Source organism: Pezoporus wallicus, unplaced genomic scaffold, assembly GCF_028554395.1.
Source record: "Pezoporus wallicus isolate ANWC-B61680 ecotype Strahan unplaced genomic scaffold, APGP_CSIRO_Pwel_v1 contig_787, whole genome shotgun sequence".
NCBI lineage: Eukaryota > Metazoa > Chordata > Aves > Psittaciformes > Psittacidae > Pezoporus > Pezoporus wallicus.
The window spans coordinates 71,549-99,410 of record NW_026641881.1 but is presented as its reverse complement, the minus strand read 5'-3'; the positions used below and the strand labels follow the sequence as shown (position 1 = coordinate 99,410).

Below are 27,862 nucleotides of genomic sequence, written 5' to 3'. Positions count from 1 at the left end.
GGAGGAGGGGAAGCCTGGAGGAAGCAGAGTCAGGACACCTGACCCAAACTGACCAAAGAGGTATTCCATACCACAGCATGTCATGCCCACTATATAAATTGGGGGCAGTTACCCAGAAGGGTGAGTTCACTGCTCGGGTTGGGCTGGCTGTTGGTCGGCAGGTGGTGAGAGGTTGTATTCTCTTCCCTTGTTATTTCCCTTATCATTATTGGTGGTAACAGTAGCAGTTTGTGTTACTGGACTGTTCTTATCTCAACCTGTGGGAGTTAACATTCTTTCGACTCTCCTTCCTGTCCCTCCAGGAGTTGGTGGGGAGGACACAAGGGGAGTGAGAGAATGACTGCATGGTTCTGATTTATGGCTGGGCTTAAACCACAACACATGGAGCTTGGATTTATCTGCTGTTGGGGGGCAAAGATACAAATTTTTAGTAAAAGACTTAAAAGCTCACATGAGCTCTTTTTCACTATTTACTGATGAGCTTCTGAGCAGCTTAGAGGACAAGTCCTGGACTCTTGTGTTCCACCCCCTGCCAAGCTCAACCTTTAGCCTAGAATTTGCAATCCAAAACAAGTTGTTTATTGGAAACATTTCTGACACATTTTGAAGCATTCTGTCAGCCTGTCCTAGGCTGAACTCCATCATGCTGTAGAAGCTCCCTGGCCTCTCTCAACCACCCAAATTTCTAGGCTCTGCACAGTCACAACCCCAGACTTAGACCTGCAGTTAACCTCAACTTCAACTCTGACGTTCCAGATCCTCTGCTTTACTCTGTAGCACCTTAAAAGTATTCAGTAAAAATAGAAGGCTGTGTCCATACATATGTGCTGTAAGGTTGAAGTCACATATGGAAGAGCCATAGTTTGTCAGCACTGGTGTCTACAAATAAAGCTACCCTTTTCTGAAGTTGAGATTACAGGTATTTGTCAAGCACAGTGAAACTGGTAAGCCTCAGTCATTCATACCTAGGCTGTTCTTTCAGGTAAAGCAACTTCTATGCTGTAGGTAACACAAAAAGCTTGCCAGTTTCTTCAAAGGCTAAAGAAGTTCACGAGTGACAGGTATAAAAAAAAGTTAATTTTATTACATGTAGCTTACATTTAGACAACACTTAAATGCAAACCCCCTGCTTTCAGAAGATGCATCCCTTCCCTTTCAAGGGAACTGATGCAATCTGGAGTCATTCAAGAGGAAATTTTTTCCATTAGTCATTATAAATATTGCTTGAATGGATTATGTGAAGTATACATTGCAGCTTATATTAAGGTATACTCAAATACAGAGACTGACTTCTGATTAGATTTGCTAGTTACCCCTTTCTTCAAAGTCACTTGTGTAGGCTTTGCGGATGGATTATTTGTGCACACTTTTCTAAGCACCAGATGCTTGGTTAATTACACGCAGCAAATGGCAAAGTCATTCACAATCATGCAAATGCAGTACGAGATTTCCATGCCATTTGCTTCTCTATAATCCCAGGGAGTTAATTATTTAAGTGACAGTCAGACTAGTCTCCAACTCCCAAAGAAATTGGAAGTCTTGAGAGGCAGTGCTAGAACTCTTGATTTCCCAGGCTAAAGAGGCATCCTCAATGCTGGCTGGTAGCTTCTGCACACCACCATGTGTCCTCTCTCCAGCTGAAATCTTGAACTTGTTCCACTATCCAGGTTTGCTAAATGCAAGTGAATATTTTGCTTGACATTTTATAACAGTTCACTCTTGAGCATGGAAAATTTTTGTTTCCACTGTGGCTTTTCACATCTTCTGGTATGAGAGCCAGGCAACACTCAATTTTACCTGTACAGTTACAACATGCTGTTATAACTGCAGAAAATCCCTGCAAACAGCCATAACTTACAGCCTCATTTCAGTTCTTAAAGGCTCCACATTTACTGGCTTTAGCAATGAATTCCTTTAGCAGAGGACCATCCATTTGCCAAAACGCTGTGGTTTGTGTCACTTCTGTCAAGTGATTGACACAAAACTTAAAGCAGAATTCCTCTAAGTCCTAAGCAGAAAAAAGAAAAGAAGAAAAAAATCTCATTATCTTTACTTTCTCCAGCACAGAAAATGACATTTAGGCACAAACACCTGTATATGCTTTATTTTTACAGATGAGCCCAACACATTAACCCAGTGGCTCCCAATGCTTTTCCCCCAAACAGTCACTATGTAAATGCAACAGAAATAATAATTCTACCCATGTATCATGGTTACAAGGGGCACAGTAACCATAACTTGTTCTCACTATGTAGCTGCAGTCACAAAAATCAGCTGTTACGAGCAATATGTATTTTAAAAGTTTCCCCACTTTAAGAGTTTCACCTGCACTCACTGACATTTACTAAAACACAATACAAACAGGAGACCTCAGGGTAATGATATATAACCAAGACTGTGGATTTAGAAAATTCAGCTCTTTTGTTCCGTAACAAACTGAAATCTATCTATCTGTAAGGTTGCTTGGCTTCTTGCTTAGTTAAGGGCTTAACTAAAGCCTTGAAGTTACATGTCCCCCAGGATCACTGCAAGCATATACTAACTGGATAGTTTTAAAGCTAAGTTTAGGCAGAAGGCCTCTCTGTGCCTTAGAAACAGACTCTTGTTATAAGGAGAATTACAAAATAGCAACTCCCCACCCTGTTCTAATTCCTCTATTGTGTTTTAAGTTTGTAGAACTAGTACTTCACATGTGAGAACTCTCCCTTCCTCAGCTGCTCAGCACCTGGGGCGCTGCAGGAAGGCACAATACATTTGCAGAGCTCTTTAAGCCATTGATTAATATTCACAATACTGAACACTACAGCAACTGTGTGCCAGTGAGAGTTCTTGACACAACAACAATACAAAAATATATCCTGGCCTAAAACCAGGCATTCTGACGCTGCAGATCCTGGCTTGTGTGGCATCTGTGCAATGAAAAAAGACAAGCTTATTAGAACTGAACACCGATGGTTTTCTTGGTTTTAAAGAGCAGAATGAGCTAGCATTTGTAACAAAACTGCATCATACACATTACAATATTTTGCACTGCTTTATTTAAAAAAAATCATATTCCAAGTCAATGTAACAAAAGCATACAATAAACATATTGTAATAGTAGTAATTCTGGAATATTTAAAAGTTCTGTATTGAAAAAAAAGGCTGAATTTCATTTGCAGATGGATGCACTCCCAGCAAATTATCCTTGAAATATAGGCTTAAATGAGTAAAGGCACGAGGTACATCCAAGGATTATTTTAAGAGCTACTACAAACAGCCACACATGACGTAATTCTAGCCACTTCAACTCAGTCACCAAAAGAAAGTATAGGAGAGTTTTGTGTCATAGAGGTATTTCAAATTAGCAAAGCAGCTTCTTTTAACTGTGGTCTTCCAGATGCAGTTCCTTGAATGCACTACATCACCCAAGCAATTTCAAGCTCCCATCCAGCATTACTGCACGTAAAAACCACTTTTTGTTTAAAAAACAAACCCTAGGTGTCACCCATTCTCTCCTTGATGTACCATTTAAGCCTATGGTTCTAACTTCATTTTGCTAGTGAGGTACAGCCAAGGCACAGTAACTGGATTTCTCCTACACTTTAAAAGCAGAATCAATCACACACTGAACACCCATCCCTTAAACAATCTTTTGAGGCTAAAATGTGGAAATTTTCCTATTTTCCATGAAATCTCACCAAAGAAATTGTTATTCACAGTAGAACTGAAGCTACAATTCAGACACTAACACAGCCCTTTAGGTAAGGTGTTATCAAAAAAGCAACACACAAGGTTCTGAAATAAGTTAGGGCACTTTCACGCCAATCACTGGGTATTAAGTACAAGAAAACGCAATGAGCTGATACACTGAGTACCAAAACTGCTTTATAAGCATAAGTAGCAAGCCAACCAAAGTTGCAAACATGATGTACAGATACTACGCTGAACACAAATAACCACAGCAAGACCAGGAATACATCCTGGTTAGTCCACAAAGCAGCATGTTAGCGATGTAGTAATGAAGTCAGACATGGTGCAATAGAGAAGTTTCTCTAGCCTTCCCCCCTTTTCACACACTTGTTCTCTGTCCTCAACATTTATCAGGCCCACAAAGGAGTTCTTATCCTGCCATTTTGTCACACTGTGAAGACTGAAAGTGTATTTAATGGTAGCTAAAACAAAACAAGCCAACAAAAGAAACCTAAATGCACTCAGTCCCCAAACCCACCACCATATGGCAACACATACAACACATAACCTTACACCTTAGTAACTTCAGGCTTACAAGACTGCTTTTCTCAATGTTAGTGGTTTTGTTTTGTATTTAAACCCCTCCCCTGTTTCAGAGTTAGTGTTTCCGAATGTTTAGTGATCTTCATCTCCCCCCAAACAGTAATTCATGAAGTTTGGCACAGCATCATAACCCTTTACCATGAAATTACACAATGCAAACGTTTACAGATAATGAGTCTCAGCCTGGAACTTCAGTCATCTTTAGCTATCTGTGTACTAGTCCACCTTCTCAGTACTGGTTTATGGGGGTGGAGGAAGATACATCTCTCATGGCAAATACAGGGTTTTTTTAAGTTCAACATTCTCAAATTCTGACAATGGGAAACAGTATTATCTGAGATAGTAAAGGAACAAGCTTAATGAAAAAATAACTGGCAGCTTTTCTCCATAGTTTAAGTCAGAAAGCAGCCACCTATTTAAGAGACTGAAGTTTAGAAGTTTACCTCTGCATCATATCTGACAGCAGCAGAGAGCAACGAAAATGCATTTTCCACAGTAATTCCTCTCTTGATAATATGCTGACACAGTTTTTTCAGTCTATTTTCACAGTAAGAAGTAGCCAAATCCAAAAGCCCTGCAATTAAAACACCATTGTACATTAGTCCGTTGTAACGATCTCTGCTCTTTGAACAGCAGCTTATGTTCCTGGGCACAGACTGCATCTGCACTCTGTGTGCAATGTTCTATGGCTCTGAAAGATGCTTTTTGCAAGTGGGCCACTATCAGGAAAATGAATTTTACTGTTACACAAGAAGAAAGGCCTTTTATTCCCTCATGCCATAATCCTGTTAATCTCTCCAAATACACAAGCTGTTCTCCTGCTTTGCACACCTAACTGCTTATGAGAGTGGAAATATCACAGAACAAGCAGCACAACATGAGCAAAAAGCTACCATCACAAAAATCTGTGCCTGAATTACGGCTTGCTCTTTGCACTGCTGTCCAAGTTTCCTCTATGTTAGATCTACTGAGATTCTTTGATATTACCCTGAACAATAACTGACTCAATTTAGTAAAATATTCAAGTATTTTAACCCAAACAGTTTCTCTCCCAAATTTGAAAAAAATGCTCACAGATTATTTCTAAATATGCACCAGTTTTGCCACGGAACATTTGCTACAACAGTATTTTTAAGACAGGCTAATTAATCACCAGTAAAATGCATTATAGGCCAGACCAGACCAGAAGCTTGTATTAATATATATATACTGCATTCCCTGCCTCAGTTTTTCTGGATGCTGCTTTCTAACATAATTGGACCATAAGCAATACCTATTGCATCTTCAGGCGGAAGGTCCACACTGTCTGTATACAAGTACTCAAGAAAGGCACGATACACAGGATAAGAAAACTGGTCTATTTCTATCACTTCCTTCATATCCTCATTCCAGTATGACTGGAACATGGTTCTGAAGTGTTCACACCTAAGAGACAAAGACATAATCTGGAACACTATTACATGAACACATGAACATTACATTACAGTCCCCTGAAATACATATTTGGGGCACTCTGCAATATTCACAAATATTTTACCATACTCTATCACAGCCAGTGGTCCACATTTTGGTTCCTAATACTGTGGGCATTGTTATGCATCAAGATAAAACTCTTATTTGATTTATGATACAGAAATGTCTATGTATTCCTTGCAATGAGACCAACTTAACAGAATTCATTATCCTGGGAACAACAGATGGGCTTACTGAAAATTGACTATGGACCATTTTAAGACAAGAGTTTTGATTCAACTCTTTTCACAATCACTTCATTTAAAGTGATTATGAATACATAGATATTATATATTACAGGTTTAGGAGTCCCTCCCTATCCTTTACTTCCCCCCACCTTAGATGTGATACTAAGAGTTTATACAGAATAACCAAGAGCTGTGAAACATGACCACTACCTGATTTTCAGAACAGCTTTGTGGACATGGATGTACTTTCCATCCACACGGAACTTTAGGTCTGAGGTTTCTGGGCTGTCAAACTCTTTCTTCAGAGACTCTGCTACTGTTAAAAAGTCCTCATGCTCTACAGAAACAATTTGAAAACAAACAAAAACATGTTAAGCTTCTTAGAACATACACATCACTAACTAATGCTAGAAGCTCAACTAAGAGCATGTTAAGGAAAATAGGTCAGTATTAGAGCTCCACTGGCTTAAACGGTGAAATGGGAGGAATGAATTAATCCAGTACTATTTCCTGTTGGCAAGGGCTGCTACAAGCCAGCTACAGGCAGCAGGGGTCAGCAATTCCCGTTCCAGCTCATTGCACAGAGGTAGCAGAACACCATGGAAAGCACCTGGAGAACTTTCTCCTCCTGGGCACCACTCATGAGGTTGCCAGCCTCCTCACAGCGCACTGCTAGTGCTCATGCTAGTCAGCTCAGATCCACAACCTGCAAACTACCTCTGCAGTTGCACACTGCTCTTAATGGGAGTCTACAGCATCACCTGCAACTTGAGACACAGTGTACAGTACTTCTGCTGCATTGACATGGTGTGGCCTAAACAGTAAGAAAATGTGTTACCAGTTGCCACTTGTTTGTGCTGGCAGACCGGATATAGCCTGCAGGTTGTCTGTCAAGGTCTTTGCCAAGGCTCAAGAGCATGAATTATCACTGACACCATTATACTCAGGTTCTTAGTCAATTATGACAACACAAAACCTAACAGCAGTGCTGTTGAAGAAGAGTGACAGTAGATACTGTATGCTTGGTACAACCAAGGACATAGGACTTTGGCAATTTTGGAAGTGGATTAAAGCTCTCAGCTCTTTGACAGTCCTTCACATTAAGGCTCATGGCACTGGTCCCACAGGGGTCCCATTCTATGTCTCTAGAAATCATACAAGAGTTGCAGCATAAGATAGCTCAGACTTGTGGTTAAAACAAGATCTCTGAAGTTCTAGAAAAACTAATTTAAGCCACTATTTGAAGCTTACACTGATGCATCTTAAAAGTGTGTTTCAAAACATATGGCCTCTAAGAGGCAAAGTATGGAAAAGAAAAATAAGTGGATTTCCACTATAATGGGATGTGGTCTACCTCCTGTGTCCCACAGGACTGCAGATTATTCATCCATATACAATCCACAAATTACCTTTCACCATTCGGGACAGCTGAATTAGTTGTCATTTTGAAAGGAATACTGCTGTAACAAATTGCTGTAACAGACAAGTCATGTTTGTGCCACAAAGACCACACACTCCTACAATTTACATAGATCACCCACAGAACCTGCAGCTCACCAGGGCTAACTAAACCATGCTCCAATCCCTCTCCATTTGCTCATGTGATTTTTCTTCCCAGGTCATCAGCTTAGCTTAAGCTATGCAGCAGATCAACTTTCACTCCAAATATCTTAAGTTCATTCCTCAAAAAAGGCTGCAGATTTGTACTTCACCACAGCCAATCCTGAGTGACTGATTCATTTTTTTTGGCAGAGCAATCATAACTGGAAGCAGAACAACAACCTTTATGCAGAGTTAGCTCTCACTAACAAAAAACCCCCAAACATAGAAAGAAAAGAGGTTTTTTTTTAACTTGTATGAATAAAAAGGTGGGGAAGATGGAGATTAAAAATACACCCACAATTAATGCTTTTGGTTTAAATATTCAATAAGTAGGATTATCAGAATAAGAAGGGAATAACCCCCAACAGGCGAGAGGAGTTAAAAAGCAGACACAAAAGTTAAAACATGTTGTTATACTCAGTCTGGGAATACTTCATAAAAACCAAGAACTTGAAAGGTAGTGAAACTGGGGAGATTTATTCATTTAAACAGTCTTCACTATCAGCAACAGGCAACAGACTGGACAACCATCAGACCTCTACAGAGGACAAGACTAACACCTACCACAGAGGATTAGAAAATGAAGAAAGCAAGAGTAGGATAAAACAAGACTTGGATTTACCCAGAAGCAGATCACTCCAAGCTAATCTTTTCTCTCTAGTGAAACTATTCAGTTTTTCTCTATACACGAGATGCTGTTATCTGGACCTCTATGAATGTGATAACACGGCTAACTGAAAAGTTAGAAAAGGTAGAGAACCAGGGTTAGCACAAATCACATGCAAGGTTAAAGACTGAGACTGCAGAAAGGTCACTCAGGATGTGATCTGTCCACAAAAACAATTTTGTACAGGAACTAACAAAATTAGGATCTGTTGTCAATATGAAATCAGATTAGAGCTCCTAAATGATCTTAAGAACTGAAGCAGCAGGTCTAAAATGAAAACATCTTAACGTTTTGAGCATGAAGACGTCATGTTTTCAAGGAAGTGGAAAAACAAGCTAAGCACTTTATAGCATATTTGGGGTCAAAAAAGAATTAGCACAATGTGAATCAAAGATAATCAAGAAGAAAGGATTGGGCTTATCTGTTGGTCACAGAGACTGTATCCTAAAGTGCAATCCGAGGTAGCATAAAAAGAGAGTTCCGACAGAGGAAACTATTCGGGTCTTGTTTTAGAGGGACTTTTATTTATAAATCTGCCTGTCTTTGAATAAAAGTCAAATTAAACCATGTTGAGATAAATCATCTCAAAAAAAGAAAACCTGGAATTCTGTTACTTTACTTTCCTAACATGAAACATAAGAGAGAGATTCAATCCTTCATGGTGCCAGTTCTCCTTAAAACAGGAGTGGTATCCTGTACTAATCACTACTAATGTACACAAGAGATTACAGCACTGGCTGCCATGTTAGAGTTTATTCTCACCTACTGACAGAAGACGCCACATAACAGCCGGGGTAGCAAAGCAAGCAAACACATCATCAGTGCAGGCAAAGTGCGTGAGGTGGGGAAGGATCACGGACTGCCCACGGCACTGGCCCCACATGTACACTTGGCCACTCTGGGTCTTGGCAGCTGATGTGTGAGCAGAGTGGCAGGCAGCAATCTCCACAACCCTGTGAACAGAAGAACCCTTGTAAGATACTTACAGGTACAGAATCAAGTGACTTTCCAAATACCTCACCAAAATAACAGCCAACCAAACTATGCATCTAGACTCCTGTACTATCTCTTTCTTTGCCCTGCATGAATGTGATGATACTGTTAGAATAGATATTTTGAAACTGCAATGACATTTTCAGCTTGCTGGTAGATTTTACTATACTTATGTATTGCTTCAATGATGTCATTCTCATCATCTGACATTCCTCCTTTTCTTCCATAAAGATGGGAAAGAGACGAAAAAAAAACCAAGTTCTGGTTTCCCCTTTAAAACCAATGCACATCACTTTTTCTCAAAAAGAAATGCTTATGGAGCTGATGAAACTTCCAGTTCCGGAATAAGCAGAAAAGTTTTAGTACTAAGATTTTTACAGAACAATTTTCAGAACATCTCTCAAACAGATGTAAAAATCATCTCACATTAAGTTCTTTGGTGTTTTTCAATAAATGCTTTATTAAGAAACCCTTCTACCTCCCTCTTTTTAACCCCTCCCTTTTTTTTCTTTTTTTTTATTTAGACAGAGATGTGACCTACTGCTTGTATTTCTGCCTCCTTATTTTGCTGCTAGTTTCCTTTCCTCAACACTGAAGTTCAGCAGGGAACATGGACAATGCTTCATGTGAGGAGAGGTGAACACACACACACTTCATATTCTTGAGAGCTATGGCTGTTTTTCAAATGAAGTCTATATAGTATTTTCACCCACCTCACATAGTTCCTTAAAATAGTAGAGCTGCTGATGCACACTTATCTATTCTGTTCTCCCACTGCTCAGGCAATCCCTACCTTGCCATCTGAAACATTACAAGAACTGAGAAGAACCACACTTCCGTTAAAAAGGACTGCAAGGATGTTTCCAGTGTCTCTGTTTACACAACAAGCAAAAACCAGGGGAAGTTCCAGTGTTAGTTCAAAATAAAAGTTACACTTTCCTGGTTTTATTCCATGCTAAAACTGCATCAGAGGATTTCATGCTTTTGTGCCAGAAACAGATCAACTGGGACAAATAAATGTCTTTCCAAGCAATCTACGGATGTACATATCAAAATGTTTGTTCCTTTACAGAACAATAACATGGAGAGTTGGCTTTTTGGTGAAAAGGTTTTTTAGCACAAAGCCCTCATTTTAAGTGCAAAATCTTTTTCAAGATAAAACACAGGAAGAATCTCCAACAACTTTCAGTGTATGTATCAGTTATTTCTGGCAGATAACAGACTAACAGGTTATTTTAAACCATTATCAACTTCAGAACTTGTTTGCAACATTATGGTATTTCAGCATCTCTGCAAGAGACATCATAAAGCAATTATTTCAGGGACAACTTTTCATCTTAAGTGTCCACCTAAACTACTTCCTTCCCAAACTTTCTTCCCTTAGCAGAACAGATTCTTATTTCCAAGGCAAACTATGCTATACTTAAAAAGTATAGTAGAACATGTATTGTAACACATACATAGTACATGTACTGAATACTTACAGTACGTGCACAGGATAACATGTTAAGCAAACACTTCACATCAGAATTCAGGAAGCTGACCTTCATAACTGCTCCTCCAAGCTAACACAAAGTCTAAAAGTTCTTTACAAGCTATATGTGCAATATTCTTCGAGATAGCATCATATGCCACTTCCTAAGGAACTGTCACCAGCATTACATATAAATGACAAAAGAGTGCTATAAATGAAAAGACCAGGAGAAGCAGCAGTAACATGCTTCATGGGAAATGACAGCTCACCCACTTACAGCACTGTTTCCAAGGGAGCTGCATCAAGCAAGATGAGTAAGTTCAAGTGACTTACATCGCCCTTAGATGCCAAGCAGAAATTTTGTATTTTCTCCCTCCTTGAGTCCCTGAACAAATGCCAGCATTATTACAGTTCCATGCTTGAGTTCACATACACAACACTAAATGCAACAGTTCCCCTTAGTTCACTTGAGAAATAAACTGCCAAGAAAACAAAGCTGCTCTATTTGCAAACATACATATTTCTGTTTCAGTGCTTTTAAAAATAGTATTTCATTGGCTCCAGCCAATGAGCCGGCTTCATCTGGAGCTCGGCTCAGATGCCTCTATACAAACGCCCATAGCATGGGGAACAAAGAGGAATTAGAGATGTGTGCACATCTACGGAGGTATGATATAACAGGCATCACAGAAACATGGTGGGATGGCTCCTATGACTGGAGTGTTGGAATGGAAGGTTACAGGCTCTTTAGAAAAGACAGGCCTGGCAGGCGGGGAGGGGGAGTTGCCCTTTATGTTAGGGATAGGCTGGAGAGTATGGAACTCTGTCTGGGGACAGGTGAGCAGTCCACAGAGAGTTTGTGGGTCAGGGTTAAAGGGAATATAGCTATGGGAGACATTACTGTGGAGATCTGTTACAGACCACCTGATCAAGGAGAACCTGTGGATGAAGCACTCTATAGGCAGATAGGAAAAGCCTCACGCTCACAGGCCCTTGTTCTCATGGGTGACTTCAACCACCCTGACATCTGTTGGAAGGACGGTACAGACCAGCACAAGCAATCCAGGAAGTTCCTCAATTGTGTGGAAGACAACTTCCTTCTGCAAGTAACAGAGGAGCTGACAAGGAGAGGTGCCATGCTTGACCTCGTGCTCACCAACAGGGAAGGGCTGGTTGGAAATGTGACGCTCCAGGGCAGCCTTGGATGCAGCGATCATGAGATGCTCGAATTTGAGATCCTCAGGACAGTGAGAAGAGCATGGAGCAAGCTCACTGCCCTGGACTTCAAGAGAGCAGACTTTGGCCTCTTCAGGAACCTGCTTAGGAAGGTTCCATGGGATATAGCCCTAGAGGGCAGGGGGGCCCAAGACTGTTGGTTGATATTCAAGGATCACCTGCTGCAAGCTCAGGAGTGTTGCATCCCAACTAGAAGGAAGTGCAGCAGGAGGGCCAGGAGAACTCCTTGGACGGATAAGGAGCTCCTGAGGAAAATTCAAAGGAAAAAAGAGGCTTATAATAAGTGGAAGCAAGGACAGGCGGCCTGGGAAGAGTACAGGGATGTGGTCCGGGAAGCTAGGGACCAGGTTAGGAAAGCTAAGGCCCAGTCAGAATTAAACTTAGCTAGAGGTATTAAAGATAACAGGAAGGGATGCTACAGGTACATAGCAAATAAAAAACAGACTAGGGAGAACCCCTCAGGAAGCTCTCAGGAGAACTGGCTACCCAGGATTTGGAGAAGACTGAGGTTCTGAATGACTTCTTTGCCTCAGTCTTCACTGGCAAAGGCTCTGACCACACCACCCAAGTCTTGGAAGGCAGATGCAGGGACTGTGAGAATGAAGACCTTGGGCCCACTGTAGGAGAGGAACTGGATCAAGACCATCTTAAAAACCTCAACATGCACAAGTCCATGGGTCCTGATGAAATCCATCCGCGGGTCCTGAAGGAGCTGGCAAATGAAGTTGCTAAGCCACTGTCCATCTTATTTGAAAAATCATGGCAGTCAGGTGAAGTTCCCGACGACTGGAAAAAGGGAAATATAACCCCCATTTTCAAGAAGGGGAAAATGGATGACCTGGGGAATTACAGACCAGTCAGTCTCACCTCTGTGCCTGGCAAAATCTTGGAGCAGATTCTCCTGGAAGGCATGCTAAGGCACATGAAAATCAACAAGGTGCTTGGTGACAGCCAGCATGGCTTCACTAAGGGGAAATCCTCCCTGACCAATTTGGTGGCCTTCTATGATGGGCTACAGAACTGATGGACAGGGGTAGAGCAGTTGATGTCATCTACCTGGACTTGTGCAAAGCGTTTGACACTGTCCCACATGACATCCTTGTCTCTAAATTGGAGAGACATCAATTTGATGGATGGACCACTCGGTGGATAAAGAACTGGCTGGATGGCTGCACACAAAGAGTTGTGGTCAATGGCTCAATGTCCAGCTGGAGACCAGTAACGAGTGGTGTTCCTCAGGGATTGGTGTTGGGACTGGTCTTGTTTAACATCTTCGTCACTGACATGGACAGTGGGATTGAGTGCGCCCTCAGCAAGTTTGCCGATGACACCAAGCTGTGTGGTTCGGTTGATACGCTGGAGGGAAGGAATGCCATCCAGAGGGACCTTGACACGCTTGTGAGGTGGGCTGATGCCAACCTCATGAAGTTTAACCATGCCAAGTGCAAGGTCCTACACCTGGGTGGGAGCAATCCCAGGCACAGCTACAGGTTGGGCAGAGAAGAGATTCAGAACAGCCCTGTGGAGAAGGACTTGGGGGTGTTGGTTGATGAGAAAATGAACATGAGCCGGCTTCAGTGTGTGCTCGCAGCCCAGAAAGCCAACCGTATCCTGGGCTGCATCAAAAGGAGCATGACCAGCAGGTCAAAGGAGGTGATCCTGCCCCTCTACTCTGCTCTCGTGAGACCTCACCTGGAGTATTGTGTGCAGTTCTGGTGTCCTCAACATAAAAAGGACATGGAACTGTTGGAACAAGTCCAGAGGAGGGCCACGAGGATGATCAGGGGACTGGAGTACCTCCTGTATGAAGATAGGCTGAGAAAGTTGGGGCTGTTCAGCCTGGAGAAGAGAAGGCTGCGTGAAGACCTCATAGCAGCCTTCCAGTATCTGAATGGGACCTATAGGGATGCTGGGGAGGGAATCTTCATTAGGGACTGTAGTGATAGGAGAAGGGGTAACAGGTTAAAATTTAAACAGGGGAAGTTTAGATTGGATATAAGGAGGAAATTCTTTCCTGTGAGTTTGGTGAGGCACTGGAATGGGTTGCCCAGGGAGGTTGTGAATGCTCCATCCCTGGCAGTGTTCAAGACCAGGTTGGACGAGGCCTTGCGTGATATGATTTAGCGTAAGGTGTCCCTGCCCACGGCAGGGGGGTTGGAACTTGATGATCTTAAGGTTCCTTTCCAACCCTAATTATTCTATGATTCTATGATTCTATTTTGCTATGCTAGTGTCAGTTCCTTCACAGACAAGCCAGCCTAACGTCAGTAGTTTCTATTGCAATGGTTCCTTTCTTCTTTCTCACCTCCACCCCTTTTTAAGCTCTTAAACAATCTCAGTTCTGTGCAGCTTTTAATTTAAGTGTGAGAAACAGGAAAAATAGGAATGACTTCCCAGAAGGACAGTTCAGAAATGGAGGACAAAAACCAACCACAAATGCTTCTTAGTTAAGTGGAGATTACAAGTTAAGAGATTTACAGGTTAAGGAATTTATGGATTAAGAAGTTTCCAAATTGAGGTACATTAATCTATAGGTATACACATGGGCCCAGAGAATGGGATTGAGGTCCAAGCTTGTAGTGAACAAAAGCCATCCTAAATATGAGGATGACAAGGGTGCTGGAAGAAGGGGTACAAGGGTAAGGGCAATTCTTTTATGAGTCTAGAAAACTAAGAAACTATAAACTACTAACTGGTACCACTGATAAAAGTATTGTTATCAGTCCTTGGCTCTAGCAACCTTGCAAATTGAGTTGTGTTTACATGGTTTGTCAGCCTTTCAGAAAACTGTTTTTTCCTCATGTCACTTCTTACAAAGACAGTGCTTCTCCCCCCCCCCCCTTTTTATTTGTTAAACATAGGCCTCAATACAGCTTAAAAGCTTGGCTTGTTGATTTCATAACTGCATATTTTTAACCAAAGCAACCATATTTAGAATAGCCTAACAGTCATCCATTATCTTTCAGTATGAGGTAAATAAAAAGCATGTTTACTTTCAATAATCATTACAGATAGTAAAAAGCTTTCAGTCTATAGTAAACAACAAATTACCATTCTTTCCTATGCTTTTAACATTTGCCATAGAAAAACAATCAACCATGCCCTACACTAGCATGCTTCAAGTGCTAGAGTCTGCATAACACATGCTCAGATTTACCAATCCAGAAACAGCATCAGCAAGATTACCTTTCTTTTTCCATCATGATCTGCACCGGGCTTAGCTGGTTACTTTTATTGCCAGTTCCCAGCTGCCCATAAGTGTTAGCTCCCCAGGCATAGAGCAAGCCCTCATCTGTTAGTGCTAGTGTGTGCGCATAGCCACAGGCAATCTGTAAGTAAATATATAAGCATTACTACTAAAAAAAAAAAAAAAAAAATCAGAAATGAGAAATACAATTATAGCAAGCACTGCCTTTGTCTAGCTGATGTTAAATTTCTCAGGCATTCTTCATTTAGCGCTACTATGCATTATTTCTCGGTATTTAAAGCTAACAAAATACATTAACTGTAAATACCAGAAAAGTCCCAAATTCATTAATGCTCATTGGTTACTCATAAATTATTTACTACACTTTTGCAAAGTCTCCCTTTTACTTGCTTTTAGTTGCTTTCAGTTGCAGAATCGTCACACAAATGGTGAACTCTATCATTATGTCTTGTAACTCTGAAATATATTCAGAATTTGATATTTTTAATACAGTACAAACTATGAGAACTGCAGGTCAACAGCCAACAACCATTCAACCCAAGTTATCACAGGAGGCTCCACAGAACCTTACTAAAACCCTGGGAAGTCCCAAATTTTAGTTTAATTCTTTAGCTGGGGAAAACAAAAACAACTCACCGACAAACAACCAAACCCACACCACAACTCATTTTCCTTTTCCCTCTCACTTCTGAAGGACTAATTAGACTATTCATGTAGAATATAATTTGAATACCTTGCTCCCCTTCTTTTCTTGTCTTTGCCTAGTGCATTTTGTTCAGGTTTATAACAAAAATGCAATATATATCCATAGCATAATTTACTCATAGTTACACTAGCTAACTTTAAATCATTCAGAACACTTACAAAAGCAAGTATTTTACAGCTTACTTGCACTTTTCATAAGCCTAAAAAAATTCACAGGAGATAAAAAAAATCAGTATTTGAACTGTGATATCTAGAAGCAGGCATATGATTCCAAAAATACTGTTTTAGCAGATGCTAGTAACATGAATGCATTTTCATTCCCACATTAGACATACCTGGAGTATACATACACCATGTAACGCTGCCACTCTGCATGGTGTTAGTTGATTGCCGTTGTTTCCAAGACCTAGCTGACCATTACCATTGTAACCCCAGCCATACACCTGGTTGCAAAAGGAAAATGAAAAAATTAAATAAAGCCACTCCTCAGCAGAAGTACAGAACATTTAAGACTTAGTATCAAACACAAGTCAGAAAAGTACATCTTAGGAAAAAAAACACTGTACATTATTTCAAGAGCAGTATTGAGAAGGCTGAAAGACATTAAATATACTACGATTGACTGCACTCAACTTTTCCATCCTGTGTTTAAAATATATTTGTCATTAAAGCACTAGAAATTTTGCAGTACACCAAAGTCTCTGCCATAGCGTCAACATTTCAGTGGACTTCTACACCTTCCTTTCTCATTATTACTTTCTTTTTTAAATAAGAAAAGAAATTAGTTACTCTGATCAGCTGGTTAGCTACTGGATTAGTTTAAACTGAAGTTCCCAGCTTGGCTCTGTTTTTTACTTAGTTTTGTTACAGTGGACATATCAAGACAAAAATATGTACAATGAAAGCTTATCTCAACCACAGGACTTTTACAGTCCCTCCAGCCATAAAGAAATGCTACACTCCAAGTTTGATGAAATGTAGTAAGATTGAGGTTACAGTTCATACCTAGAAGCAAGATAGTGCCATAAACCTTTGTGAAACAGAACAGTTGCAGAATACTAGGGCAATGTGCAAACGCTGGGTTCAGTTTTATTGCTGGCAGTCAAGCCATGTGCTTAAGAATCAGGATATATCAATGTATTCTTGTAGCAAGATTAACTATTTAACTCTGCACACTTTCAAAAATCAACGTAATTAAGACATCTGTTAAAGAATCTGTTGAAGACAGTATTTCCAGTTAATAGCAGAATTTTCCTTAAATTTATCTCACAGAAGTTATCAATATAACTCTATCAATACAACTCTGTAACTTCAGCACTCCATGTCAGCATCTCTCCATGTTCAAAGGTTAACCTTGTAAGTTCAGGTAACAGAGACCATGAGAACACAGCAATGCTTACCTCGCCATTGTTTACTATAGCCATGGAGGAGGTCTGACCACAAGCAATGCCAACTATCACTTTACCCTGTAAACAGTTTGAAACTCTACGAGGAGTTGGCTGATTTGCTGTAGATCCAGATCCAACTTGACCACAGTTATTATAGCCCCAAGCATACAGCTGTCCATAAAAAACAAACAAAAAATGCAATTTAAGCCGTAATGATAGTAATAAATTATAATCTTACTGTAGTTATTATCAGACAGAGTAAATTATCCTACTGAACAAGCTAAAATGCTTAAAATCAAATTTCAACAGCTGAAAATTATAAACAGCAATATGACTGAGCTAGCAAATATGAACATAGGACTTTTTTCAGCTTCTTGCTACAGAACTGGAGTATCTGACTACAACAGGAAAACAAAGGAACATATTTCTGTATTAAACATATGTCAGATTACAAGACAGAGAACATAGTTAGTGGACTGTCCCCATAACAGCTACTATGAACAAGGAAGCATAAGGAAGACATTCTTTACTGTAGACACTGGAACAGGTTGCCCAAAGAAGAGATAAATGCTCCATCCCTGGCAGTGTTCAAGGCCAGGCTGGACAGAGCCTTCAGTGACACAGTCTAGGGTGAGGTGCTCTTGCCCATGGCAGAGGAGTTGGTACTAAATGATTTGAAGGTCCTTTCCAACCCTAACCATTCTATGATTCTATAATAAAAAATTAATTCCATCCCAGTCAAAACCAGCACATTATGACAAGTATTCCCATGAATACTTACAACTTCAATGACCCTCCAGATGTACCAAGACACAAGGGCTTCTGCAGCCAAATCTTTCTATAAGTAAAACTCTACTTAACATATTTTGCTGCTTTCTGTACAATCAGTTCTGGTAGAGATTAAACCTCAGAGCACAAACAAACTAAACTACTGCAAGGTATGCTAAGGACAGTTTTATAGCACATTAGCTAGCCACAATGGCAAGCAAGCTGTAAATCCCAACTCCATGGTAAATACAAAGAAACTTCCCCGCTTCCACAGACATTTCAAGCATCTGACATTCATTACAAGAGACAGCATGGCCACCACAGCAGCCACTTACAGTAGCTGGCACCACTAGTTTAATTAATGCATGAACACCCTCTCCCTCTTGCACACACACCAGATTTTATGGTTTAACCAAGTTAAACGTGATGGCATGAAGATCTCCCCTAAGAATAGGCTCTCCTTCCAAATACAACACTTAAATTAACTCAACACATCTTTCCTACCCTCAAATACTGATTTGCTACTTTGTATTACTGTTACATTATGACTCTACTGAACCATAATAGAGGCATGCTCAGATTACCAGGATGAAAAAAACTTGTAGTTTACATTTTCATTTTTAGGAAGATTTTAAAATTAGAACTCTTCTTTTGCTAAAGCAGAGCTGAAACGAGGCTTTCCGCTGTGCAGTAACATGCAACTCAAATCAGATATGCACAGATTGCTCAAATCTGACTAACTGGAAACTAATTTTATGTGTTTCCTGTGACATCTAGCCTTAAGCCATGTAAACGAATAGAACAAAGCAAACCTGGTTATAAACCAGGTTCTCTTTCATTAGCTACACACAAAGGTATTCAGAGGTGTGTAGCACAATATTCTTTCACAGTAAAAACCTGGAAATCATGAAGACTACAAGAAACAGACCAAAGTAAGCAGTGAATACAAACAACACAATAATACCTCTTAAACAACAGAACAGCAAGTAAATCAGTGTTACATTATGCACTTTATAAACTATTATTTCACCTGTGACACAGCTTTCTGGTCTTGTCCCTGTAGGACACACCACAAATGCAAGACACAATAGTTTATTAAGCTTTTATCCCATTTTTTTTTGTGGTTGGACAGGTTTTTTTTGTTGGGGTTTGTGGGTGGGTGTTTCTTTGAGTTGTTTTCAAATCTGGTCTGAAGAGAAGGACACCCTAGTTTAAGACAGTAGAAAAAAAAGTTATGTTGTAACTACACTACAGAGAAAATGTCAGACTGCAAGGTCCCTTGCACTACTCACATCAAGAAGGAGATTAAGAGATTTGAACAGGTTTCAACTTACATCCCCATCAAATGACAGAGCCATGGAATGATGAGAGCCACAAGCTACTTCCACCACTTTCTTTACTAACAGATTTGTGCAAACTTGAACAGGAGTAATGCCCTGATTAGTTGTGCCATTCCCGAGTTGGCTGTAACCATTATGTCCCCAAGCATATACTTCACCATCTGCAAAAATATTGACATTTATGATAAAAACCACCAAAAATTCCAAGGAAATTGAGATAGACAGAATTCTAAGAGATTAAAAACATCAACAAGAAAGTGAAAGGGTATTAACAAAGAGCAAAGCTATTGCAAAAATCATCTTTATACTAAAAAACTATATACTTCATATGCAACTATTTTATACACATATCACAAAATAAACCTCTAGGTTTATTGTGGAAACACATGGAAGTGCACAGGTAAGACTAAGTACGTCATAAATGATAAGAGTAAAGCTTTATAGTTGCAACATAATGGAAATGGAAACTTGCTTTACCTATTCCTGAGTACCTTTAGCTCCACTTAAGAACAATAAGAAACCCTTAGTGTGCATTACCTAATTAACAAAATACAATTACACGTTAACCCACTCTTGTTAAATGCAAGTGGAACTTAAAATCCATAACTGATGTTTCAATACTAAATGTTAATTTTCTACCTTCAGTGCAAAGTACAACATGGGGTCCACTTCCATAACTGAGACTGGAAATCTTCTTTCCACATAAGGCTTCTAATTTCTTTGGTACTATTGTGCTCTGATTATCTCCAGTTCCCAAACAATTACTGCAATTCAGTCCAAAAACAAATACCTGAAAAAAAACAGAGGAATACTGATTTCAAGTGATTTATACTCAGGTATGGACAGATGTGGCAATCTCCAGTTCTTCATGAAACTATGGACTCTCGAGGGCTAGAGACTTCACTCACGGAAGTTAACAAGCTCAAGAGCCAGCATGGAGACACTTTGGAAGTTAAATGATGAAATTAAATTCTTCACATCCATGAAGGCCTCTCATCTGTGGGAACTGTACTATAAGAAGTATTACACTGTGAAAGTGGAAGACAGACCCTTCTTTTAAAAGCAATTTGCAAAGAGCAGCCACAGTTGTACTGTGAGAGGCTCATCCTTCAGGCAGCTTTGACAGGACTTAGGGGAAAAAAAAATGAAGTCCTACTCTACCCAGTCTTACAAGAAACCTTCCCATTAATACACCCCAAAACACCTGGCTTGTTCTCTTTCAGCAGCACAATGCTAACTCGCATTGTTTCAGAATCATTAAAATCCACAGATAATCTTCTGCTGTACTGTTATTTAGCAAGCCATAACCTAATTACGTATCTTCATACCTGGAGCGCTTGCACTTAATTTCAAGCTACAACAACTTCTTTTGAATTCTGACTGTCTTCAAAAGTGCACGTAATCCATCCTGGCCTTTGCCATTTGCAAGTTTTCTAAATACTCCATCTATATTGTCCCCATACAGGACTAAAAAAGAAATTAAAAGTTACATCCAACATATTTTGAAATACACAATTTTCACACAATGCTTTTGATAAGCTATTAATTTACAAGTATTCAGTGGACTATGAAAACAACTAATTGTAGGGTATATGTTCCAGTCTATCACAGCCTTACCTCATCATTGTGCGTTACGTATATAGCTTCATTGGCTGATGTACCAAATACACACGCTTTCCGAATAGATGCTATTTCTTGAGGTGACAGTAAGGTAAATATTGGCCACTTGCTTACATCCACCATGATGCTGCTGTGTGTCATAATGTTTCTACAAGTAAGATGACACTGCTGTAATAAAAACAGAAACTTATTAGAAAGTGTATTCTGCGCTTCAATCAGCAGGCAGTAAGAAAACTTCCTTTAAGTGGGAGAAAACACGTGTTGCAGCTTTGAAAGTATAACATTCTGTTCTGCAAGAAATAGGTAATCATGTATGAATGAAGGTGGACAAATAGCAAGTCACTGGTAGGATGCTGGAAGAACAGGCCTTTTCTTAACAGAATAAGTAAATTGTAATTGATACAACTGAACATCTGCTGTTCTACAATCAAACATACAAACTTTGTGACACCCCCTGTGGCAGAGGGGACTTCTGAGGGAATTTTCAGAGAGCATTTCAGCTGGGATTCCTATTTATAAAATTTTCACTCACGAATTTTATTGTAGTCTTACAACTTATATATGCCATATAAGCGAGCTGTTGATGTGTATGTCAAATCTGCAAATAAAAATAAAGCAGCTGTTGAGCACATGACATAAATCTGCCATCTCTTGCATAATCAAAATCTTTTCTTATGATCAAAAACTATTTGTGAGAGCACAAAAGCATGAGATAAACTCACAAGTTTGTACAATTAAGCAGTGACAGAGAGAACTGATCAAGTAAAATTGTCATAATCTGTTAAAAACAGACTGACAACATGAAAAGCTGGAAATATGAACTGGGTATAGACATTATCTGTCAATGAACACAGACTACACAAACCATCCTTCCACAATGCTCCATCTTCCCAGTCTCCCTAGGACAATTGCACCAGGTCAAGAACAAAGCTGACAGTCAACACAAGCACACAGAGCTTATCTAGGTTTTCAATCCTGCACATAAAAACTGTAACATTGCTCATAACCTGAAGGGATTCTGCCACTGCCAACCTATGATCCATGCTCAAGAGTATCAGCAAATTTTGTGAGATCTTAAAAGCACTAGATAGAGAATGCCACAGAATGTCAGTGACATGAAAGAAATTACAGTAAATCATAAAAAAAAAAGATAAATCATTTGGTTCTGATGATTTTCAAAACTGCTGAAACCAAGACACGGCTTCAGAAAGCTATTCAAAACCAGCAGTCAATCCCAAAGCACAGGTCTTTCAGTGCAGATGTTTAGTGGAAGGAGGGGGCTTGTTATATTTTTAAGAAGTTTGAGAAACACTGGGGTCACATTGGAAATTTGTATGCAAAAAGAAACCAACACAAACAAAACCCAGACTTGTCTCCTGATTAGGTTTTGTAACCTTGCTCCAACAAACCCAGCTCTACTCTACAGGCACTTCTCCCACTAAGAGCCTGCCTTCATGCTACATTTCAGATTTGAAGCAGGTCTTGAAAACACCTGAAGTCTCCAGATGGCACATTCATACTAATTATATTTGTAGAACAGCTTTTAAAAGTCTATGTGATATCGAGACCACAGCACGTTCTGCGCAGCTAAACAGATCTCAATGCGCTTAAGCCTTCTTAATTTCTAGTCACGTTACAAACTCAGGCCGCCAGGTGCCAAGATCTGTTACCTTGCTTTGGCAAATCTCTTAACATGACACTGTCAATCAGTTAAAAGGAGACAGTGCTGACTTGCTCATTTGCGCAGACCAAGTAATTGTTCCTTCTGACTTTCCCTATTTATTTTGCCTTGTATAATGTACAATTAGCAATGCACAAGACTGTTATAAATTGGATATTACAAAACACTATTTTCTTCACAGAAGTTCTTTTCAACATATCCTATCAATTTAAGATACGAAGACAAAAATCTTATTTTGATGGAGAATGTCCTAGTAAATTAACAACTTCTAAAGCACCCTGAGAATATATTCTATCCTTAATATCCAGTTTAAAATGTGCTCCTCTTAATGATCTCTGCACTAGGTCTTTAATCGGCTTGGCTTATTTTCCACTACTGTACGACTCAGTTAATCACTCCTCTTCAACAAAACATTTCCAAGCACTTCTCAAACCTGTCCAAGTCACACTGCATTTTTTATGCCTCAAAGCTGAACTGGGTATCTTGTCAGACAAATTAATACCCGTAGATAAAAGAAAAGCTTTCAAGCACACAAGAATTTCCAGATTGAAGACATGAGCAATGAACTCCATCCACAGATGTTCATCCACAGAAGTTCATTCTGACTTATGTAATACTGCTTTATCTAAAACAGTGCTGTATATTTCCAATTTCAACTATTACTACAACCCTACAAAGTTATTTCAAAGGTTTTCCTTAAAAGGCTTTTAATGGCAACTCATCTGTCACTGCCAAGCTAGTTTCTTTAATAGATCTCAAGCCTAAAACCTCTCCAACTTTAGCACAAAAATCTTTAAACAAACAGAAGACATCTCTTGGTTTTTATATAATACGCACTGTTTCTCCTAAACACAGACCCTTTTCCCTTCCTCTACAACTATTAAATGTTGCCCTTACATGCTGCCATTTGTTGGAGTACCTGTCATTATTCAGTTGCAACATTTTTACACTAGGAACAGCAGCTATTTTTGTTCCTGCTTATATCTAAATGAGTGAAATTACACATAAACCTGAAAGTTCTGGGACTTACTGTTCCTGAGCTTTAACTCTGCATGGAATACTGCTTTAACTACTTATTCTCCATTTCCACAAAAAGTAAGTGCCCAACCTAGGCATAAGCACCACCAAAACAGAAATCTAATTAATTGTAGCATCCTCTAAGACATACTGCATGCTTTCTAAAAGGGCAGACACTCTGCAATACAGTGATTAACTTCTCACACCAATCACACTCAAACTCCACCCTTGCACAACGTTTGCCTAGATACAAGGGGAAAGGTGTGTGCAGAGTTTCTTCTGGGCAAACGTTTGCTATGAAGGGCTGATCTAGGAGACTTCAGTCAGGTCATTGCAAGCAGTGGCACAAAGAAACACAGCATCCTTCACTCACCATTTGTGTACTGCATCAGTAAGAGAGCTAAGGTTATTATTTACGTCTCCTGATAATCACATAGAGGCCTGGACCCTGCCACATTACATATAATGCACTGTCTGCATCCTAACTGAAAGTTTGTATGTGCAAATGTAGTAGCAAATGCACTAGATTTAGTCCAAAGTAATGGTTATTTTAAACTGTAAGCAAATAGCTGTTTCAATGTATTAACTCTCAAGCTATTGTTCAGATTCCATATGCAACACGGCAGCAGCAGCAGCTCTGAGGCATACCTGTCACACATCAACATCTAGATTTTAAGTTAACTGCAGTTGAAAGCCTTATGAGTATAAAACTCAAAAGCTTAAATTTGGTGCTCTGGTAGTTAGCTGCTTTCAGAAATACTGTATGTCACTGCCTTTAACTGTCTTTTCATTTCTACTGCATGATCCAGTGATAAACAACTATACACCATGTACCTTTACTCTAATGCAGAGCTAACCAGCAGAGGGCACTTATATCAGCAATCCCTCTTCTAACTACTTTGACATCTTTAAAATTATCCAACAATCTTGGTATACAAACAGGAACAGAAACAAAGATGATTGTTTGAATTTCAGTGAGGCTAAAAAAAAAGCAAGAAAGGATGACTTGTTGAGAAGGAAACTGAACTGGCTGTACAGTGGGATAAAAAGAAATTGAACTCAGAGCAGTCAACAAGGTTAGGGAAAAAAAAAATCTAGATTTGCTCGAGATTTAAAAAACCCACATGGTTTCAGACACATAAGCCCTTCAAAAATTTGGTATTAAATTGCTTCCTATGCATTCAACTTCTCACTAGTTTGCCTTTTAAAGAAAAGGCATTCAGGCTGATTCTCAACAATACATTCAGGCAAACATGCATCCCTGCCTTAAAGAAAAAAAAAAAAACAACACGAAACAAAACTAGAAAACCCACCAGTAGTTACAAAATGTTTTGTTAAATGATTTTACACGAAGTTTTATAGAGTTTATATTCAGCTACACAAATCCACGCTGAAGATAACAACAGCCTACCACAATATCCTACTAGGAAAACAGTACCCATTGTCATTGCAACAAAAAAAACTATAATTAACTCCTCAAAGATTATCCCCTAATTTGTAAAGACTATTTCAACACAATTGCATGTTTGTTTGCCTCACTCTTTCCTCAGCCCCTCCAGTGCTGCAGTTTATTCTGGCTGGGCAGATTCTCTCCAGTACAGAAAGAAACTGCAGGGTCAGGCCTTCATTTCTCCTAATTGTCTACAGGAATTATAAACAGAAGTGAGAACACAAAAGCTGGGATATCTGGCTTTAGATCAACACGAAAGAACTGGCACACTTGACCTTTTTAAGTACACATCAACCAAGAAAGAGTAAAATCCTAGATGTAACACTAATCTTCTCCATGTTTTCTCCAGTTTATGTCTGGTGTTTTAATCTCATATTTCAGTATTGAGACAGAATTTGGAAAGAATACATACGACTGACATTAATTAGATGTGTGACCCAAGTCATATTATTGAGGTTTTCTCCCTACTGACACAAGGATATTGCACTCCCTGAAATCACATGCCTCAGCTTACTTTCCTTAGACCTTACATAAGGCAAGATTTCTATGACAAAATCTGTGTGTTCAAACCTCTGCACGATTTATTTTTGGATGCCTCTTATGAGCAAGCAAGGGAACGAAAAACCTTCTGATCTGACAAGTAAACCTCCTATTTGTTTTGAGTAACCATCTGAAAGAGATACAAGTAAAAAACACTATGCAAATAAATACTACTGAACATAAGACTGTTCTAGCCATAGGAAAAAACCCTTAGTAAGATAGCAATCATCCACACACCATAAAAAAACTGTAGTTACAATCACAATGTGCCTTCTTTTCATTTTTTTTTTTTTTTTAAGCTGAGCCATCACTGCAACTTACTGAACTATTCACTCAGGACAAGACATCTTCTAAAGCAATACCTGTATTCCGAACCAATGCATAGAGAGAGCATTCAAAGGAAAACATTCACATTAAGGCTCTAAAGAACTACTTCATCTTCCAAACGCTGTTTTTCCTAAAAACCTTCGTGTTTCAAACACATTTCCATTTATTTTTCTCATAAGCCCACCCCTAGTTTAAATGACTCAATACGATTTTACCTTTCATCAGTAGATGACAACATGCTTTCCGAAAGAGGTCAGTTAAACTTTGTACATCAGAACTCGGAATGTTCCTTTTATAAAGTAAATATTAATTCAATATTAAATTTAGAAGAACCGTATTAATAACTGAAGAAACACTATTCGTGTTTTTTCACGAGCCCAGCGAGGGGGAGAAGATGTTGAGCCTTCAGGAAGCAGACAACAAAGGGAAGGATAAACTGAAACACCACGAAACAGAAAAAAACAAAACAAAACAAACCAAAACATACTGTGAGCACATATTGTGAGCTATGTCAAGCAGGAAGAGAGCCTTTCAGACGGCTGTGCGGGAGAAGTCACAGGCGGACCGAGGGCAAGCTTCGCCAAGTCACTCGCATGATGACCCCCAACCGAGTCCTGTTTACGTAAGCGGGACCCTTTCCTCCTCCAGACGGGTTCCACGGGCCCTGCCGCCCCTCACCGAGGACCCACCGCGCCCGCCCAGCCGCGGCCCTCACAGCGCCCAGCGCTTCTCACCCGGTCCCTGCGGCATTCCCCGGCGGGCTCCCCGCGGCCGCTCCCGCTGCCTCTGAGGCGCCCCCGCCAGAACCGCTGTGCTACCGGCCGTTGGAACCGTTACGGCCGTTCGGCGCCAGCCCCAGCGCGAGCTAAGCGGGCACGACTGGGGGCGCAGCGTGGGAGCCTGCACCGCGCACGTGACAGCGGCGGGGCGGGCTGGGGCCGAGTGCGACTGGGGGGCGTGTCACGTGACGGCAAGCCTCGGGAGGGACCCCTCCCGCTTGACCGTTCGCGCTCGCCGTCACGTGTCCGACGATGAGCAGTTCCTCCCTCCTCTCACCGCCTATTGGACGCGGTAAGCGCGACCACGTGACGTCTCCGCTCAACCTCCGCGGGTTTGGCTGTCACTGTTCGGGGCCTGCCCCTGGCTGTCCCGTCCTGTCCTCTCGGTACCTCAGCTGTGGCTCCTGGCCTGGCCTGGCCGGTATCCCCCCCTGCGCAGGCATCGCTCTGAGGGCGCCCATGAGGGCCCAGGAGCTTGTCTTTGCTCTCGGTAGCTGGGTCCGCGGCAGGGGCAGGCCGGCGGGCACGACCACCGCTCCCTTTAGCGGTAAGGCTGAATGGCATCTTTCTGCCTCCACACCTTCACTGGCGTGAGGGTGAGGAGAGAATGAGATGAAGTCGCAAGCAGCCCAGGCCTCCTTCCGCGGACAGAGCCGAGCAGGGCTGTGATGGGGTATGTGCTGGTTCTGCTGCAGGTCTGTAGTGTCTGAAACCAGCTGCATCCCATAGACTGTGTTGACTGTCTTCTGACCCAGGCACTTAAAGGCTTGTCTCCATTCAAAGATACTTAGCCAGTACATAAGTGCCTGTTACAACTTAGCATTGACATAAAACAAGGGGTAATGGGTTAAAGCTTAAATAGGAGAGATTCAGGTTAGATGTAAGGAAGAAGCTATTTTCAGTGAGTGTTGGTGAGACACTGGCACTGGTTGCCCAGAGAAGCTATGGATGCTTCATCCCTGGAAGTGTTCAAGGCCAGGTTGGATGGGGCTTGGAGCAACCTGGTGTAGTGGAAGGTGTCCTTGCCCATGGCAGAGGGGTTGGAACTAGATGATCTCGAGGTCCTTTCCAACCCTGACTATTCTATGATTC

At 40.5% G+C, this 27,862-nt stretch overlaps 1 protein-coding gene across 4 annotated transcripts; it reads right to left on the bottom strand.

Annotated features, from left to right (window-relative positions):
- Positions 1–1,064: 1,064 nt before the first annotated feature.
- LOC130608049 (RCC1 and BTB domain-containing protein 1) lies at positions 1,065–26,797 on the bottom strand. Of its 4 annotated transcripts, XM_057425656.1 has the most exons (12): positions 26,726–26,797; positions 20,974–21,144; positions 19,996–20,146; positions 19,351–19,517; positions 17,261–17,419; positions 16,196–16,303; positions 15,134–15,276; positions 9,007–9,197; positions 6,186–6,312; positions 5,549–5,700; positions 4,719–4,849; positions 1,065–2,008 (listed from the first exon to the last, which is right to left on the bottom strand). In XM_057425656.1, exons 2-12 carry the CDS (start codon positions 21,115–21,117, stop codon positions 1,868–1,870), a joined length of 1,614 nt encoding a protein of 537 aa, XP_057281639.1. In that variant the 5' UTR covers positions 21,118–21,144; positions 26,726–26,797; the 3' UTR covers positions 1,065–1,867. The 4 variants fall into 4 exon arrangements, 2 of the variants coding, with proteins under 2 accessions (XP_057281639.1, XP_057281640.1); XR_008974441.1 differs by lacking the exon at positions 5,549–5,700 and having other exon boundaries at positions 1,871–2,008; XR_008974440.1 differs by lacking the exon at positions 1,065–2,008 and having other exon boundaries at positions 5,549–5,720.
- Positions 26,798–27,862: the final 1,065 nt, after the last annotated feature.